At 43.8% G+C, this 18,394-nt stretch overlaps 1 protein-coding gene across 11 annotated transcripts in view; it reads left to right on the top strand.

Annotated features, from left to right (window-relative positions):
- The window catches only part of CUNH11orf54 (chromosome unknown C11orf54 homolog), a 35,656-nt gene extending 18,844 nt beyond the window's left edge, over positions 1–16,812 (top strand). For 7 of the 11 annotated variants that reach the window (XM_064365408.1, XM_064365413.1, XM_064365412.1 and 4 more), the window contains one exon: positions 486–10,614. In XM_064365408.1, the coding sequence (XP_064221478.1) occupies positions 486–659 (174 nt within the window). In that variant the 3' untranslated portion in view covers positions 660–10,614. Of the gene's footprint in view, positions 1–485; positions 10,615–10,713; positions 11,544–16,067 lie in introns of those variants that run through there. The other 4 variants (XR_010338388.1, XR_010338389.1, XR_010338387.1 and 1 more) reach the window with 4 other exon arrangements.
- The last annotated feature ends 1,582 nt before the right edge of the window (positions 16,813–18,394 follow it).

Consider the following 18,394-nt stretch of genomic DNA (forward strand, 5'->3'; position numbering starts at 1 on the left):
CCAAAGTGGTGGGATACAGGTGTGAGCTACTGTACCCAGCCAGATCATATCTTTTGATTGAGTGATTACATTCGGTTGAGAAGTTATGTAAACAATGGAATACCATGTAGGTATGAAAGAATGAGGAAGCTCTTTTATGATTTCGTATACAAAGATCTCAAAATTAAATTGTTAAGTGAAAAAAAGTTGTGTGCAGAAAAGTGTATACAAAATAATACATTTGAGTAAAAATAAATATTTCTGGAAGGGATACAAGAAACTGCTTACATTGGTTATCTGCTAGGAAGGGTAGTGAGTGGTGAGGGCAAGAGAGAAGAAGATACATTTTACTGAATATATCTTTTTGCACTCTTTGAATTTAGAACATGTGAATGTATTACCTATATAAAAAATAAAAACTACTGCAACGTGAAAAGTTCTCCTTCCCCCTTAAACTCTAATCAAAATAATTTCAGTACTGACGTGTTGTTTGTCTGTTGTCCTAGGGGTTTGATTTGCGACTGGAGCACACTCATTTTTTTAGTCATCATGGAGAAGGTGGACACTACCACTATGACACTACTCCAGATATAGTGGAATATCTTGGATACTTCTTACCTGCAGAGTTTCTCTATCGCATTGATCAACCAAAGGAGACTCATTCAATTGGGCGAGATTAAATCAGCTGATACTTATTTAGAAAAAGAAATAATTAAGGCTAATTAATTGTTGACTCATTAATTGATACATCTATAAAACCAATAGAAATTATCCCACCAGCCAGGCACAATGGCTCATGCCTTTAATCCCAGCCCTTTGGGAGGCTGAGACAGGAGGCTCACTAGAGCCTAGGAGTTTCAGACCAGCTTGGGCATCACAAGTCCCTGTCTCTTCAAGCTCACTAGAGCCTAGGAGTTTGAGACCAGCTTGGGCATCACAGCAAGACCTTGTCTCTATTTTTTTAAAAAGTAAAAAATAGAAATGATCTCACTACTTAAACCCCTTTTTTTACTTCATATGAAAGGATATATTGACATTATATTCTATATTATTTCATAGACCTGTCTGAAAGAAATTGGGAACAAAAATACCTAATCGAGATATTCTTTAATTTTTTACATACCAGTTTCATTGTTTTTTAATTCTACTTTTAGCAAAATCAGTCATGTTTATACCTTGAATATAAACATCAGGAATCATGCAATTATTTCTACTATGTATTAGTAGTAACTTATATTTGTATAACATTATTAAATTTTGCAAATTAGCATCACACAACTGCTAAGTAGATGTTTCTGAGTATGAGAAAAATCAGTATTATTACCTGCATGACATTAAAAAAATTTGAAAAAGAGAGAAAGAAAAATCAGTGTTTAGAAATGTTGATCATTATTGAATCTTTGTATTGAATTTTAAACATTCATTCTAGTAATCAGGTATACTCTTTTCATGGAACAAGGTGGCAGGTGGGAGCCCTTTACCCTTCTGCTGAAGTTAAACCTTTCACCAACATTAACAGGCTGGGCATGGTGGCCGAAGCCTGTGATCCCAGCATGTTGGGAGGCCGAGTGGGAAGATTTCCTGAGCCTAGGAGTTCAAGACCAGCCTGGGCACCATGGTGAGACCCTCTATTATTTAAATCTTTTCTTAAATAAAAAATAAAAACACAAATATTAGCAACTAGTTGGTTAGCCATAATTCCTCCCTTGTTTGGATTGCCACTTAGAAGCAATTTGTATTTCGCTGGTATTTGCAAGAGAAGGGGGAAAAACAGCATCAAAGTACAACACAGAAGTGAGCTTGCTTTAATTTGTAAGTGAGGCTGTTGCTGAACGTGACCACTATACTTGCTGAAATATAAAATTATACTCACTGATTGTAATGATTGAAATTTTCCTGGATATTCTTTGAATAATCATGAGCCAAAGATCAACTCTCTAATGGTGCTAATGCCAATTTTGCTAATGTGCAAATTTAGGAAGTCTTTAGTACTAAGTAAATAATTTTCAAATAATATCTTTAATTGTCCACTTTGGATGTTAGCTATATATAAATTCCTATTATTTTAAGCACTATTTTGATGCAAAAAAAGAATTAAAAAATTTATGAAATATTATATTTTTAATATCTTACCTCCAGAGAAAAATAACACCTACCTGTTCTCTGGAGTGTACACTTTATGCAGGCAATGGCCTTGTTCATGACTGTAGCACTAGTGCCTTTAACAGTGCTAGCTCCATCAAGTCATTTATGTAAAATAAAATAAAATAACATAAAAAAACAGTGCTAGCAAAGTACCACTCAGATGATTATGCCAAACACTTTACTAAAGCTGGGGATCTGTCTAGTGGGAAGACAAACAATAAATATATAATATGTCAGGTGGTATTAAGTGCTATGAAAAGAAATAAAGCAGTAGATGGACTGTAAAGGAGGATGCTGTTTTTTTGGGGCCATCCCACAATGAGACAGGTTGCATTCCACACCCAAAATTTGGTTCAGATATCCAAACTGACAGCCAGGTTCAGCAGCTCACACCTGTAATCCCAGTACTTAGGGAAGCCAAGGTAGGAGGATCACTTGAGTCCAGGAATTTAAGGCCAGCCTGGGCAACATAGAGAGGCCCCATCTCTACAAAAAAGAAAAGACAAATTAATTATCTGGGCATAGCTGTGCACACCTGTTGTCCCAGCTGCCCAGATGGCTGAGGCATAAGGATCACTTGAGCGCAGAAGTTGAGGCTGCAGTGAGCTATGATTGCACCATTGCACTGTACCCTGGGCAACACAGTGAGACCCTGTCTCAAGAAAAAAAAAAAAAAATGACTGATGAAGCCACACACACCAACAGAATATAAAAGGGTTGTGACTCACATAATGAAGCTTTCTGGGGAAAGCAGGGCAGTTCCTAAGCAAATCCAAAAATACTTGACAACAGGGAAGGAGACTGACTTGAGGTTTTTATGGTGGTTAGGAATTAGGGCAAGAGTGATGTTTCTTGCATGTGGTTTGAATTTCCCACTGGTATCAAAGACGGGAACATCCAGGCTTTACTTTATTTTTTTTAAGAGATGGGGGTCTCACTATGTTGCCCAGGCTGGGCTCCAGTGATCTTCCTGCCTTGGCCTCCCAAAGTGCTTGGATTACAGACATGGGCCACCACATCTGCTAGTACCCAGCCTTTCTTAGCTTGCCAGAGGTGTGGGGCAGAAGGGGAAGAGGGTGGGGTAAGGCTTAAAAGCCATCAGCAGTCAAACATAAATTAAGTTAGATTCTTAATTACAGATTTCAGATCTGATTTCAGATCAGAGCTTATTTCAGATCAGATTCCAGGTGTGGAGATTATCTGAAGTAGTCCTGGGCCTCTTCTCACTATACATGCTGCCTTTACTCTTCCATTAGTGCTCTCCAAAATGGGGTACATGGACAGCAGGTGCACATGACCTTCCGAGGGGTGTGTGGATATTAGAAGATCCACTTACATATTTTATTTCATCCTTTTAAGTTTCTAGTTTTGTGTACATTTCTTGTGTTAGGGATTTTAGTTCAAAATTATATTTCTAATAGACACAATTCAAGAAACCTGGAGACCAGGTACATTTATAGCATCTAATAGAGATGAGGGGGTAAATCAAAATCCTTTTCTTTTAAATTTTTTCTTAGTTTTATTTTTTTATAGAGACAGGATTTCACCATGTTGGCCACGCTGATCTCCAACTCCTGCCCTCAAGTGATCTGCCCGTCTCAGCCTCCCAAAGTGCTAGGATTACAGACAAGAGGCACTGTAGTGCTCTTCTTACTCTTACAGACCCTTACCCAAAGTGCTCTTCTTACTCTTACATTCACTCAATACAACACAGAATGCTTCTGTGACCAGATGCATGGGGTTTTTCCCACACACCACGCAATTCTCCAGCAGACGTCAGCTGGGGGTCCTATAATTTAATTCATTTCTAACACTATTTACTTGGAGATAGCATCAGATCCCTCAGTTTAATCGTTCAGTCCTCAAAGACTGCCTCCCGATTTCCGATGCCAATCACAAGCTTCGGGTTGTCACCTATATTTCTGACTAACCCACTGTAAATTGAGGTCTCTATGCCCACCTCTTCAGGTTTGATTAATTTGCTTAGAGCAAATCACTGAACTCAAGGAAACACTATACTTATATTTTTCAGTTTATTAATAAAAGATATAATAAAGCATACAGATGAACAGCCAGACGGAAGAGATGCATAAGGAAAGGCCAGCAGAAGTCTAGAGCTTCCACACTATCTCTGGGTGCCCCACCTTCTAGGCACCTCCACATGTTCAGCAATTTGGAAGCTATCCAACCCTTTTCTTTTGGATTTCTGTTTTGTTTTTGTTTTTGAGACAGGGTCTCACTCTGTCACCCAGGCTGGAGTGAGCAGTGGCATGATCTCTGCTCACTGAAACCTTTGCCTCCCAGGCTCATGCAATCCTCCTATCTCAGCCTCCTGAGTAATTGGGACTAACAGGTGCACGCCACGACACCCAGCCAATTTTTGTATTTTTTGTAGAGATGGGGTTTCACCATGTTACCCGGGCTTGTCTTGAACTCTTGGGCTCAAGTGATCTACCTGCCTCTTCCTTTCTTTTGGGATCTTATGGAGGCTTCCTTATGTGGGCAGAATTCATTAAATCATTGACCATTGGTGATTAGCTCAACCTTCAGCCTCTCTTTCGAGGTTGGGGTTGGGACTGAAAGTCATATCTCTTTAATCACAAGGTTGGTTCCTGGGCAAGAAGCCCCCATCCTGAAGCTATCCAGGATCTTCTAGCATATGCAGAAACCCATTTATCACTGTCATTTCATTAGCATACAAAAAAACCGCTTATCACTTTGGAGGTTCCCAGGGTTTTAGGAGCTCTGTGTCAGAATACTGGGATGAAGACTATCTATACATACTACATAATCTTATTATACATCACAGAGTCATACCATCTTTCCAAACCTAAAATAAGAACACAGATAAACCTAAAGAACTGTCATCCAGCCAGGTGCAATGGCTCATGCCTGTAATCCCAGCACTTTGGAAGGCTGAGGTGGGAGAATCACTTGAGCCCAGTCTGGGCAACATAGTGAGACCTTATTTCTACAAAAACTAAAAAAAAATTTGCTGGGCATGATGGCACATACCTGTAGCCCCAGCTATTTGAGAGGCTGAAGTGGGAGGATCACTTGAGACCTGGAGGCTGCGGCTACAGCAAACCGAGATGGCAACACCTCACTCCAACCTTGGCAACAGAGTCCGATAGATCATGTTTCTTTAAAGAAAAAGAAAATGTTATCCAAAGGACCACCAGGATGGCTAAGTAGTAGAAAGGAGAGCTTTATTGGTGATTTCAGCTTGCAAAGCTGGAAGAGACAGTCTCCGGCTTATGCCACAGGTGCTCTCTCTTCCCAGAGGGAAGGGAGCAGGTTGGTTTTTATGCCTCACATGGCCTGTATTACACAATAGAAAACACTCAGCATGTTTGGGAGAAAAGTTATATATATATATAAGGGGAGTTGAACACATGTGCAATGGATAAACATATACGTAACACATCCCACGTTCACTTTGGGGTAAGGTTTTAACATTGAAATAAGGCGGAACTTGGCTCTTCATGTCAAAAGGTGAACTGTTGGACACAAAGTTTGCATGTAGTCTCTATTAACTGGCTGAAACTGGCTTGAAGACTTCAGTTGCTTATCAGGAAAGAATGTTTGTAAAGCTGGTTCGTTATCCGATCAGAGCTATAGTGGTTTGGATTGTAAATCAGGGTTAGTAAGGTTCTGACAATTTTCCCAATATTTTTAGCGAATTTAGCAAGAGTGGTTTTTCTTGTAGCCTTAGGAGTTTGCAAAGTTGGTATGCCAGCCAAGCCCTGAACCCTCCACCCATATGTAACTTTCATTTCCTTAACTTTAGGGTTCTTCTTAGTTGATAAAGGAGCATCTATTTTGGTCTTTCATATCACAGAACACAATCTGACAGGGCATTTTGTGTGACTAAATTAATGAAATATTAAAAACTGAATTTTCCATAGAAAATCTGGTATATTCAGCCAAGTGCAGTGGCTCACGCCTGTAATCCCAGCACTTTGGGAGGGCGAGGCTGGCAGATCATGAGGTCCAGAGTTCAAAACCAGCCTGGCTGATACGGTGAAACCCCGTCTCTACTAAAAGTACAAAAATTAGCCAGGTGTGGTGGTGCACGCCTGCAGTCCCAGCTACTCAGGAGGCTGAGGCAGAAGAATTAATTGAACCCAGATTGCGGAGGTTGCAGTGAGCTGAGATTGTGCCGTACTCCAGCCTGGGCAACAGAGTGAGACTCTGTCTCAAAAAAAAAAAAAAAAAAAAAAATCTGGTATATTCATTGGCCAAATCTGTGATTGCTGTTCCTAGAACTCCTACCTTTAGCCTCATTTCTCTGATATGCTCTGTTTTTCTGACTCATACTGACCACAACGAGGATTAACTTCTTCAAATTTAGACTAACACTTGATATTATTTGCATTGGCAACCTGATATTTGTCACTACAGTAGATACCTGATACGGTTTGGCTCTGTGTCCCCACCTAAACCTCCTGTTGAATTGTAATCCCCAGGGTTGGAGGTGGGGCCTGGTGGAAGGTGATTGGATCACGGCTGGGTGGTTTCTAAAGGTTTAGCACCATCCCCCTAGTGCCATCTTGTGATAGAGTTCTCCCAAGATTTGCTTGTTTGAAAGTGTGTAGCATCTCCCCTCTTCACTCTCTTTTTATCTCATGCTGGCCATGTGAAGATGTGCCTGCCTCCCGTTTTTAAAACATTTTTTTTTATTTTTTTTTTTCCTTTCTGTTTTTGGACAGGGTATGGCTGTGTCTCAAAACAATGGCATGATCTCAGCTCACTGCAACCTCTGCCTCCCAGGCTCAAACCATCCTCCCACCTTAACCTCCAGAGTAGCTGGGACTACAGGCGCATGCCACTACACCCAGCTAATTTTTATTTGATTTTAATTTTTTTAAATTTTATTTTAGAGGCAGGGTTTCATCATGTTGCCCAGCCTGGTCTTGAACTCCTGGGCTCAAGCACTCCTTCTGCCTCGGCCTACCAAAATTCTAGTACAGACATGAGCCACTGTTCCCAGCCGGCCTGCTTCCCCTTTGCCTTTGCCCCATTACTGTAAGTTTCCTGAGGCCTCCCTGGAAGCAGAAGCCTATACAAACCACAGAAACACGAGCCCATTAAACCTCTCTTCTCAAGTATGTCTTTACAGCAATGCAAGAACAGACTAATAAAACACCTAAATGCAGATTTCCACTTGCTGTTGGTTTTAAAGCTCAGCTTCCTTTCAGTTTATCTGTGAAGCCTCTGTGTGGCCTAATCTTTCAGTAGCAATGTACTATTACATACTACACTAGGTGCTCTAGTACACACTGTACTGGTACTAGTATATACTAATATGTACTCTACTGGTATATATGGTACAGACTTTACTGGTACATACTGTGCCAGGTGCTAGGAATATAAAGATAGATAAGACATGGTCCCATGACCTGAAAGAGCTCGGTCTAGCGGGGACACTGACATGCACATGGAGAAGACCAAGCTTCCCTTCACTTTTTCTGAAGGCTTATTGAAAATAAACTGACAAAAAGCAGACTAATAGGAGAAAACAGCATGCAAACTTTATTTAATGTGCATACGCATGAGGGAATTTCAGGAGAATGATCACTCAATCCAATGAGGTCCAGATGTTTATATACCCATCTTCATAGAGGAAGGGGAAATGGTGGGTAGAGGGGTATAGGAGTAAAAGATTTTTAGGGGAAATGAATGAGCTCCAAGAACAATGGCCTGGAACAAAGTTGTTTTGAACTCTGCAGGAGGTGCCAGGAAGATGAGGGGAAGAACTTTACTCTGAGCAAAGGTTATCTTATTATATAGATAATGTCTCCCAGGTAATCCTCTTGGAGCTGCACTCAGAAGAATAAATGAAAAGCCAGGCCGGGCATGATGGCTCATGTCTATAATCCCAGCACTTTGGGAGGCTGAGGCAGGCAGATCACCAGAGGTCAGGAGGTCGAGATCAGCCTGGCCAACCTGGAGAGGCAGGAGAATCGCTTGAACCCAGGAGGCAGAACCAAGATCACGCCACTATACTCCAGCCTAGGTAAAAGAGTTAGACTCTGTCTCAAAAAAAAAACTGTCTGGACATGGTGACAAGTCCCAGTCTCTTTTTGGTGATTAACCTTTTCTGGTTATTTGGCGAGATTCCTAGAGGGGGGAATCACTGCATTTTTGAGGGGCAGAAGAAGCTTCCCTACTCACAAAAGGAAGTTCCAGAGTCCTTACAGATGTTACAGAGAAGGAAGAAGATCAGAGAGATCCCTTGGTTCTGAGGTTTATTTCTGAGACTTTTGTTTTTTTCTTTCTATTTTTTGTTTTTTTGTTCATATTTTTTTTTTGAGACTTTTTTAAAATTGCATTTTAGGTTTTGGGGTACATGTAAAAAACATACAAGATTGTTGCATAAGTACATACATGGCAGTGTGATTTGCTGCCTTCCTCCCCATCACCTGTATCTGGCATTTCTCCCCATGCTATCTCTCCCCAACTCCCCACCCCCCACTGTCCCTCCCCTATTTCTTCCCAACAGACCCCAGTGTGCGATGCTCCCCTCCCTGTGTCCATGTGTTCTCATTGTTCAACACCCACCTATGAATGAGAACATGCGGTGTTTGATTTTCTGTTCTTGTGTCAGTTTGCTGAGAATGATGGTTTCCAGGTTCATCCATGTCCCTACAAAGGACACGAACTCATCATTTTTTATGGCTGCATAGTATTCCATGGTGTATATGTGCCATTTTCTCTGTCTAGTCTATCATCGATGGGCATTTGAGTTGGTTCCAAGTCTTTGCTATTGTAAACAGTGCTGCAATACATTCTTGTGCATGTGTCCTTACAGTAGAACGATTTATAATCCTTTGGATATGTACCCAGTAATGAGATTGCTGGGTCATATAGAATTTCTATTTCTAGGTCCTTGAGGAATCACCACACTGTCTTCCACAATGGTTGAACTAATTTACACTCCCACCAACAGTGTAAAAGTGTTCCTATTTCTCCACATCCTCTCCAGCATCTGTTGTCTCCAGATTTTTTGATGATTGCCATTCTAACTGGCATGAGATCGTATTGCAATGTAGTTTTGATTTGCATTTCTCTTTTCTTCTTCTTTTTTTATATATATAAAGACAGGGTTTCACCATGTTGGTCAGGCTGGTCTTGAACTCCCGACCTCAGGTGATCTGCCCGCCTTGGCCTCCAAAGTGCTTGGATTACAGGCGTAAGCCACCATGCCCGGCATTGATTTGCATTTCTCTAATGACCAGTGATGATGAGCATTTTTTCATATGTTTGTTGGCCTCATATATGTCTTCTTTTGTAAAGTGTCTGTTCATATCCTTCACCCACTTTTGAATGGGCTTGTTTTTTTCTTGTAAATCTGTTTTAGTTCTTTGTAGTTTCTGGATATCAGCCCTTTGTCAGATGGGTAGATTGCAAAAATTTTTTCCCATTTTGTTGGTTGCTGATTCACTCTAATGACTGTTTCTTTTGCCGTGCAGAAACTGTGGAGTTTGATTAGGTCCCATTTGTCTATTTTGGCTTTTGTTGCCAATGCTTTTGGTGTTTTGGTCATGAAGTCCTTGTCTATGCCTATGTCCTGAATGGTTTTGCCTAGGTTTTCTTCTAGGGTTTTTATGGTGTTAGGTCTTATGTTTAAGTCTTTAATCCATCTGGAGTTAGTTTTAGTGTAAGGTGTCAGGAAGGGGTCCAGTTTCTGCTTTCTGCGTATGGCTAGCCAGTTTTCCCAACACCATTTATTAAACAGGGAATCTTTTCCCCATTGCTTGTTTTTGTCTGGTTTGTCAAAGATCAGATGGTTGTAGATGTGTTGTGTTGCCTCCAAGGCCTCTGTTCTGTTCCATTGGTCTATATCTGTTTTGGTACCAGTACCATTGCTGTTTTGATTACTGTAGCCTTGTAGTATAGTTTGATGTCCAGTAGTGTGATGCCACCCGCTTTGTTCTTTTTGCTTAGAATTGAGTTGGCTATGTGGGCTCTCTTTTGGTTCCATATGAAGTTTAGGTGGTTTTTTCCAGTTCTGTGAAGAAGGTCATTGGTAGCTTGATGGGGATAGTGTTGAATCTGTAAATTACTTTGGGCAGTATGGCCATTTTCACGATATTGATTCTTCCTAACCATGAACATGGAATGTTTCTCCATCTGTTTGTGTCCTCTGTTATTTCGTTGAGCAGTGGTTTGTAGTTCTCCTTGAAGAGGTCCTTTACATCCTTTGTTAGTTGTATTCCTAGGTATTTTATTCTCTTTGTAGCAATTGTGAATGGCAGTCCATTCTTGATTTGGCTCTCTTTAAGTCTGTTATTGGTCTGTTATTGGTGTATAGGAATGCTTGTGATTTTTGCACATTGATTTTATATCCCGAGACTTTGCTGAAGTTACTTATCAGTTTCAGGAGATTTTGGGCTGAGACTGAGACCTTTTAATATTCCTTAATTCAAAGCACTCAGCATGCCAAAGTGCCATATATTACAGTTTTGTTTTCTAAACCCTGACTCAGGTGAAAAAAGAATTAAAGTAAAATAGAATAAATCCTATCAGTATTGCCTTATATTGTTTTTGTTTGTTTGTTTGTTTGTTTTTTGTTTTTTGAGACAGAGTCTTGCTTCGTCGCCCAGGCTGGAGTGCAATAGTGCAATCTTGGCTCACTGCAACCTCCGCCTCCCAGGTTCAAGTGATTCTCCTGCTTTGGCCTCCGGGGTAGCTGGGACTACAGGCTCACACCACCATGCCTGGCTAATTTTTGTATTTTTAATAGAGACGGGGTTTTGCCATGTTGGCCAGGCCAGTCTTGAACTCCTGACCTCAGGTAATCTGCCCGCCTCAGTCTCCCAAAGTGCTGGGATTACAGGTGTGAGCCACCATACCCAGCCAGCATTGCCCTATATTGTAGTGCACACTGTTAAATTAAGGCTAGCCTAAAACCGCCTCCGTACGTATTTTAAGTTTGGCTTAAAGGTTTCTTCATACCTAGTGAAATGTAACCTAACTGGATGTGTAAATGGACTTGTGAAAGAAAAATCAATCTTGGAACCTCAAAATCACTAAGCCAAGAGAAGAGTCAAGCTGGGAACTATGTCAGACACCTGCCTTCCGTTTTATTCCCAAATAAGATAACTACAAAGATAAGAAATTATAAACCTCCCTCACAATTGTTCACAATCCCTGTGGACAAAGGACAGACAGAACTCAAAGTCATCCCTCTGAGGCTCACCTGAGACAAATGCGTATCTGATTGCTTCTCTGCCCTGTTGTTTATGTAAAAACAATGTACACATTCACTGACCCAGGCTAAATCATGTATTCATTGGAAAGCTGATCAAGGACTCAAAAGAATGCAACCTTTTCCTTTGATCTCTTACCTACTTCTAACCTGGAAGTGCCCACATAGAGTTGTCCTGCTTTATCTGACAGAACAAATGTGTATCTTACATACACATATTAATTGATGTCTCATGTCTTCCTAAAATGTATAAAATCAAGGTATGCTCTGACCACCTTGGACACATGTCGTCAGGACCTCCTGAGGCTGTGTCACAGTGAGTCTTTAACCTTGGCAAAATAAACTTCCTAAGTAGACTGAAACCTGTCTCAGATATTTTGGGTTCACAGACTGTAACCTACTCTTGTAACAAGTAGCCAAGTCTCATCCAGTCACAGCAGCCATATTCCAACCACTCACACATGGCCAACTGTTTGAACCACCTTCAAATAAGGCAAATGCTGAGCTGTAACCAATCCAGCTGTTCCTGTACCTCCCATTTTGTGTAAGCCACTTTCCTTTTTCTGTCCTTAAATCCTCTCCAACCATCTGGCAGCACTGGAGTCTTTCTGGACCTATTCTGCTCTGGGGGCTGCCCAATTCAAGAATTGTTCTTTGCTCAATTAAGCTCTCTTGAATTTGTCTAAAGTTTTCCTTTTAACTCATTAGAGGAAACTGAATATCATAAACACAAGAGAAATTTGCTAAAGAATACATGGGCCAGGCACAGTGGCTCACACCTGTAATCCCAGCACTCTGGGAGGCTGAGGTGGGCAGATCTCTTGAGTCCATGAGTTCAAGATCAGCCTGGGCAACATGGAGAAATTCTGTCTCTACCAAAAACACAAAAAATTAGCCTGATGTGGTAGTGCATGCCTGTAGTCCCAGCTACTTTGGAGGCTGAGGCTGGAGGATCGCTTAGCCCAGGAGGCAGAGGCTGCAGTGAGCTGAGATCCTGCCATTCCACTCCAGTCTGGGTGACCAGAGTGAGACCTTGTGTGATGGTTAATATTGTCAACTTGATTGGATTGAAAGATGCAAAGGATTGTTCCTCAGTGTATGTGTGAGGGTGTTGTCAAAGGAGATTAACATTTGAGTCGGTGGCCTGGGAGAGGCAGACTCACCCTCAATGCGGGTGAGCACCATCCAATCAACTGCCAGTACAGCTAGAAGAAAAGCAGGCAGAAGAATGTGGAGAAGCCAACTTGCTGAGTCTTCTGGCCTTTGTCTTTCTCCTGTGCTGGATGTTTTCCGTCCTTAAACATCAGACTCCAAATTCTTCAGCTTTTGGACTCTTAGACTTACACCAGTGGTTTTCCAGGGGCTCTCGGCACTTTGGCCACAGACTGAAGGATACACTGTCGGCTTCCCTACTTTCAAGGTTTTAAAAGTCAGACTGGCTTCATCGCTCCTCAGCTTGCAGACGGCCTATTGTGGGACTTCACCTTTTGATTGTGCGAGTCAATACTCCTTAATAAACTCCCCTTCATACGTACATCTATCCTATTAGTTCTTTCTCTCTAGCGAATCCTGACTAATGCACCTCATCTCAAAAAAAAAAAAAAAAAAAAAAAAAAACCCACATGAACTTTTGGTGCTGGCCAAGATAGAATAAGCCTTGGCCAGCACCAAGACTTAACACAACAGCCCGTATCCCAAATAATTACGAAATATAAAACTTTGCATGAAAAACAAAAAGCAACAACTTTCAGAACACTTGAAAATTAAACAATGGGCTGGGCACGGTGGCTCATGCCAGTAGGCCCAGCACTTTGGAAGGCCCAGGTAGGAGGATTGCTTAAGCCCAGGAGTTTTGTTATGAGATCTTTGGGGTGTCACTTTTCTGGCTGGAAACTTGTGCCCGGTCCCTTTGCTTGAGCTTTGCTAGGGCACACTGGGCTCATTCCCCCCATTTGGCCTGGTGGGCTGTGCTCGGCTCACACTTCTGGCCTGGATGCCATGCCTCCAAGAAAGACTGCGAGTCAGACATGGAGTGATGAGGGATGTCTGAGCAAGCATGGGGGCCAGCCACTGCACAGTTAGACATGCTGGCTGCTGCCGCAGGGTGGGCAGCTCCAGATGCTGGCATAGGCACGGGCTGTCTGCCAGGTTGTGGCTGGACCAGGTGCACCACAAGCTGCTTCCCCAACTGGAACTGGGGAATGTAGTGGTGCCCGGAAGCTTGGAGACACCAGGAACCTCAGGGCCCCAAAGAGGGAGTCATAGCCCTGGCTCAGGGAGTTTCTAGGTCTGGCCTCCCCACATGGCTGCAGCTCTTCTTCACCCACAATGCTGTGAGAAAGGGGCGTGTTTCAGTCCCGTTTGTGTTATAGCTCTTTTAGTCTTGCCTTTCAGCGAGTCCCAAGTTCTTGTCTTGGAACCAGGAAAAGTGAGGTGTGCAGACAAGTGAGAGGTGAGCAAGATGAAAGGGAGCCTTATAGAGCAATAGAACAGCTGAGGTGTTCTCCATAGCCAGGGTGTCCTGATGAGTGTTCAGCTTGTAGCAGAGTAGGTAGCTGCTCTCTGCAGGCAGGTCATCCCAACAAGTGTTCAGTTCTCAGCAGAGAGAGTAGCTCCTCTCTGCAGCTGGTTGTCCCATCATCTGTAGCTCTTAGCAGAGAGGGGGCCCTAGAGTTGGTGGCTTCTCTCTGTAGGCAGGTCGTCCTGTCACCTCTCTGTCCTCTACTTTGCTCTGGCTGAGCCTGGGGCTTTTATGGGCCTCAGAGGGGAGGAAATGTGCTCTGACTGGTCCATGGGTAGCCATGGGTGGGCTCAGAAAAGGCACCACAAGTCTTTACTCTGGTTCCTGGGACTGACAGCTTGGCCCCCAGCATTCAGGCCTTCCCTGACCTGAAGGTGAGGCCTCACTGGGGACCTACTCTTTTCTGCCCAGAAGCCTGTCTGCCTCCTGCCACTGTCCCATGCTGTCCAGGCTGCTTAAGCCAAGGGGTGGCATCTGCAGGCCAGTGCTGAGCCACCTTCAGTGCCCCCTTGGCTTCCCCCCAGATGGTTGTCAGTGCCCACAGTCTGGAGGGGCCAAGGCAGCAGGGGGTTGGCATGTCAGCATTGTCCTGAGTGTGCACGTACCTGGCTTGGCTGTGACAGCACCCCAGCTTGGTTCTGTGTTGCTCTAAGATCAGAACAGGCGCCAACAGCAGGGAGAAGCCAGGCAGTGGGAACAGTCACTTCTGAGCCCGCAACAATACAGAGAGGCCCAGGTCTCGGGGTGGGGCATGCAGAGTGCCTACCTGTTCCTGGCCCCCAAGAGCACAGGAAGGCCTGAGTCCACAGCCTCGACTTGGGCAGCTGCAGCTGTGCCTAGGGTGTAGGGGATGGGTGCTGCTGCCTGCTCCCAGCTCCCACCAGCTCTGTGGAGCATGCAGCCCCAGCCAGGTCCCTTACAGCCTGGGGCAGAAGCTCCAGGTCCTTGCTGTGCCTAGGCCAGCATCAGGGCAGGGTTGATGTTGCTGTGAGCTCCCCATATGGCCCCGGCACTCAGGAGTGGCCCAGGGCTTTCCCCTACCCAGCTCATGGGCTTTTCTGTGGGGAGGGTCTTCTGGGACCGGATCTCAGAGGCAGGCCGGGGCCAGCCATCAGAAGTGTCAGATTCGGCAGTCACCCTGATGCGGGGCAGACCCTGGGAATGTATCTCCAAGGGGCTCCACACAGAGCCTCCTCCTGAGGTGCAGGAACCCAGAACCCACAGCAGGGTGGGCACGGTGTCTGCTGGCTGGGTCCCTGAAGTGGGTGCCACTCCCACTTCCCACCCCAGGCCCCCAAAGCATGGCCCTAGCTCTGTACCCTGGGCCCAGGCTCTGTGCTCCATTTGCAAACGCAGCACTGCCTGGATCCCAGCTCTACCTTACGGCACCTCTCTCCCCTACTCCGGTTTTCCCTCCTTGGTGGGTGACCAGGCCTGGCCCCACTGTGGTGGCCCCCAGGGCAGCAGGCTGCAGGGGAGCTGTCCACTTCTTCCCCATGCTCTCCCCACAGCCAGGGTGTGATGGTAGTGGCCACTCTGGATGACCTTCCAGTACCATCAGTTTGAGACCAGCCTGGACAAGATAGTGAGATCCTGTCTCTACAGAAATTTTAAAATTAGCTGGATGTGATGTTGCACACCTGTAGTCCCAGCTACTAGGGAGGCTGAGGTGGATCACTTGAGCTCAGGAAGTCAAGGCTGCAGTGAGCCGTAAACAGGCAATTGGACTCCATTCAGGGCAACAGAGTGAGACCCTGTCTCAAACAAAACAAAACAAAAACAATAGGCGGGTTGAGAAGGGAAGTCAAAACTTAAAGAATGTGTGGCTTGGTGGCTCACACCTGTAATCCCAGCACTTTGGGAGGCCAAGGAGGGCAGATCACTTGAGGTAAGAAGTTCAAGACCAGCCTGACCAACATGGTGAAACCCCATCTCTACTAAAAACACAAAAAAATTAGCCAGGCATTGTGGCATGTGCATGTAATCCCAGTTACTCAGGAGGCCGAGGCAGGAGAATTGCTTGAACCCGAGAGGTGGAGGTTGCATTGAGCCGAGATCGCACCACTGCACTCTAGCCTGGGCAACAGAGCAAGACTCCATCTCAAAACAAACAAACAAACAAACAAAAAAAAAACGTGAAGAATGAACAATATGATAATGAGTTTCCTGTTTTTCCTCTCCTCCTTTATCTTTTGGATTTGACCCAAGGCAGCTTGCATTGGAAGAACTATGCAACCAGCATGGAGAACAAACACTCCCAAGAGACAGTCCTTCTTTCTCACCAGAGAACCAGGAAAAGGAACCCCTGTAACCACATGGAGAAAAGTCTCCCTTTTTTTTTCTTTATTTTTTCTATTCTCTCCTGGCCCTGCTCAATGATTAGCCCCACTGCAGGTAAAGTTGTTCTGCTTCCTCAGTGGTACCAGGTAAGCTGTCACCTAAACTCCCAGAGAAAAACTCATCTCTTGGTCCACAGGAATCAGGAAATGGGCCTCTTATGATCCTATTTTTCTCTCTCTTTTACTACTGTATATGGAGGGTGGTCCCAGTAGTTCAGAACTGCATGACAGGGGGCACTAAAACTCTTATACTGGCCAGAGGAAGCGGCGGGGGGAGAAGGGGTGTGTGATTCATAGTATTCCTTTATTAACATTTTAATGCTTGTAATGACTTGAAACATGAATTCCCAAATTATCTTGCACTCTGCTTTGCTTTTTTTGTGCTTTGGTTTGGATTTTTCCATTGACTAGTCTTTGAGTTCACTAATCCTGTTTTCTGCTTGTATCAGATCTTTTATGAAACCTATCCGATGACAAAATTTATATGTCAAAATCCTAACCCCTAAGGTGATGGTATTAGGCAGTGGGCCTTTTGGGAAGCGATTAGGCCATGAAGGCAGAGCCCTCATGAAGGGGACTGGTACCCTTACAAAAGAGACCTGAGGGGGCTTATCTTTTCCAAGTAAGAACTCAGCAAGAAGGTGTTGCGTATAAATCAGGAAATGGGTCTTCACCAGATACCAAATCTATTGGCACCTTGAACTTCTCGGTCTCTAGAACTGTGAGAAATAAATTTCTGTTTTTTATTTTTAAAAAAAGAAACATATCATGCATGGTCATTCACACCTGTAATCCCAGTACTTTGGGAGACTGAGGCAGTAGGATCACCAGAGACCAGGAATTCAAGTTCAGCCTGGGCACTATGGTAAAGTTTTCTCTCAACAAAAAAGTTATTTTTAATTAGCTGGGCATAGTGGCATTCACATGTTAGTCTCAGCTATTCGGGAAGCTGAGGTGGGAGGATCCCTTGAGTCCAGGAGTTCCAGGCTGTAGTGAGCTCTGAGCACACCTGTACCTCAGTCTGGGCAACAGAGCGAAACTCTGTCTCTAAAAACAAACAAACAAACAAACACATCTATCCAATGGGTTCCTAATTTTAATTTTTTTTTTTTTTAAGAAACAGAGTCATGCTCTGTTGTCCAGACGAGTGGAGTGGTGCAGTTACAGCTCACTGCAGCCTCCACCTCTGGGGTTCAAGTGATCCTCCACTCTAGCCTCGCAAGTAGCCAGGACTACAGGCACATATCACCACACCCAGCTAATTTTTGTTATTTTTTTGTAGAGATGGGTTTCACCATGTTGCCCAGGCTGGTCTGGAATTCCTGGGCTCAAGGGATCCACCTGCTTTGGCCTCCCAAAGTGCTGGGATTATATCTATGAACCACTGCACCCAGCTGCCCAGCTAATTTTTTTAAAAAACTTTGTGTCAAGATGGAGTCTCCCTATGTTGCCCAGGCTGGTCTCAAACTCCTAGCCTTAAGGGATCCTCCTATCTAGGCCTCCCAAAGTTCTGAGATTATAGACAGAAACCACCACACCTAGCATATGTATTCTTTTAAAACAAAACAAGCCAGATACTCTGGAATGGACTAAAGAAAATCAGTTAACACTGAAAGGGATTAAAAAGGGCCTTAGAGCTGGGCGTGGTGGCTCATGCCTGTAATCTTAGCACTTTGGGAGGCCGAGGCAGGTGAATTGCCTGAGCTCAGGAGTTCAGAACCAGCCTGAGAAACATGGTGAAACCCCATCTTAAAAAAATAATAATAATAGTAATAATAAACAGGGCCTTAGAGATCCCCCAGGGTGGGACCCCCAAATTATAAATATTCCATTTTCAGCTTTTGTTTTTGAAAATCAGGGAAATGCCTTAGACATTCTGACATAAAAACAGGGAGACCAAAACAGACCTACAGGCTACTATAGTCAGCAACTAGACCCTGTGGCCAAAGCATTGTCCCCTAGCATGAGGTCAGTAACTGCCACTGCTTTGTTAGTAAGAGCCACCAAAGAAATGATGATGGGATTTCCCATTACTTAGTTCCGCATTCTGTGGAAGCACTTCAAAATTGGCACCACACTCAACATCATTCTGTCATCAGACTACTTACAAAGTTCTTTTTTCTGTACCTCATATTACAATCTCTAGCTGCAATAATCTAAACTCTGTCATTCTTCTGACTCGAGATGAGACTTGCA

The sequence above is a fragment of the Aotus nancymaae genome, unplaced genomic scaffold, assembly GCF_030222135.1.
Source record: "Aotus nancymaae isolate 86718 unplaced genomic scaffold, 86718_ANA_hifiasm-v0.15.2.pri h1tg000059l, whole genome shotgun sequence".
In the NCBI taxonomy this organism is placed as follows: Eukaryota; Metazoa; Chordata; class Mammalia; order Primates; family Aotidae; genus Aotus; species Aotus nancymaae.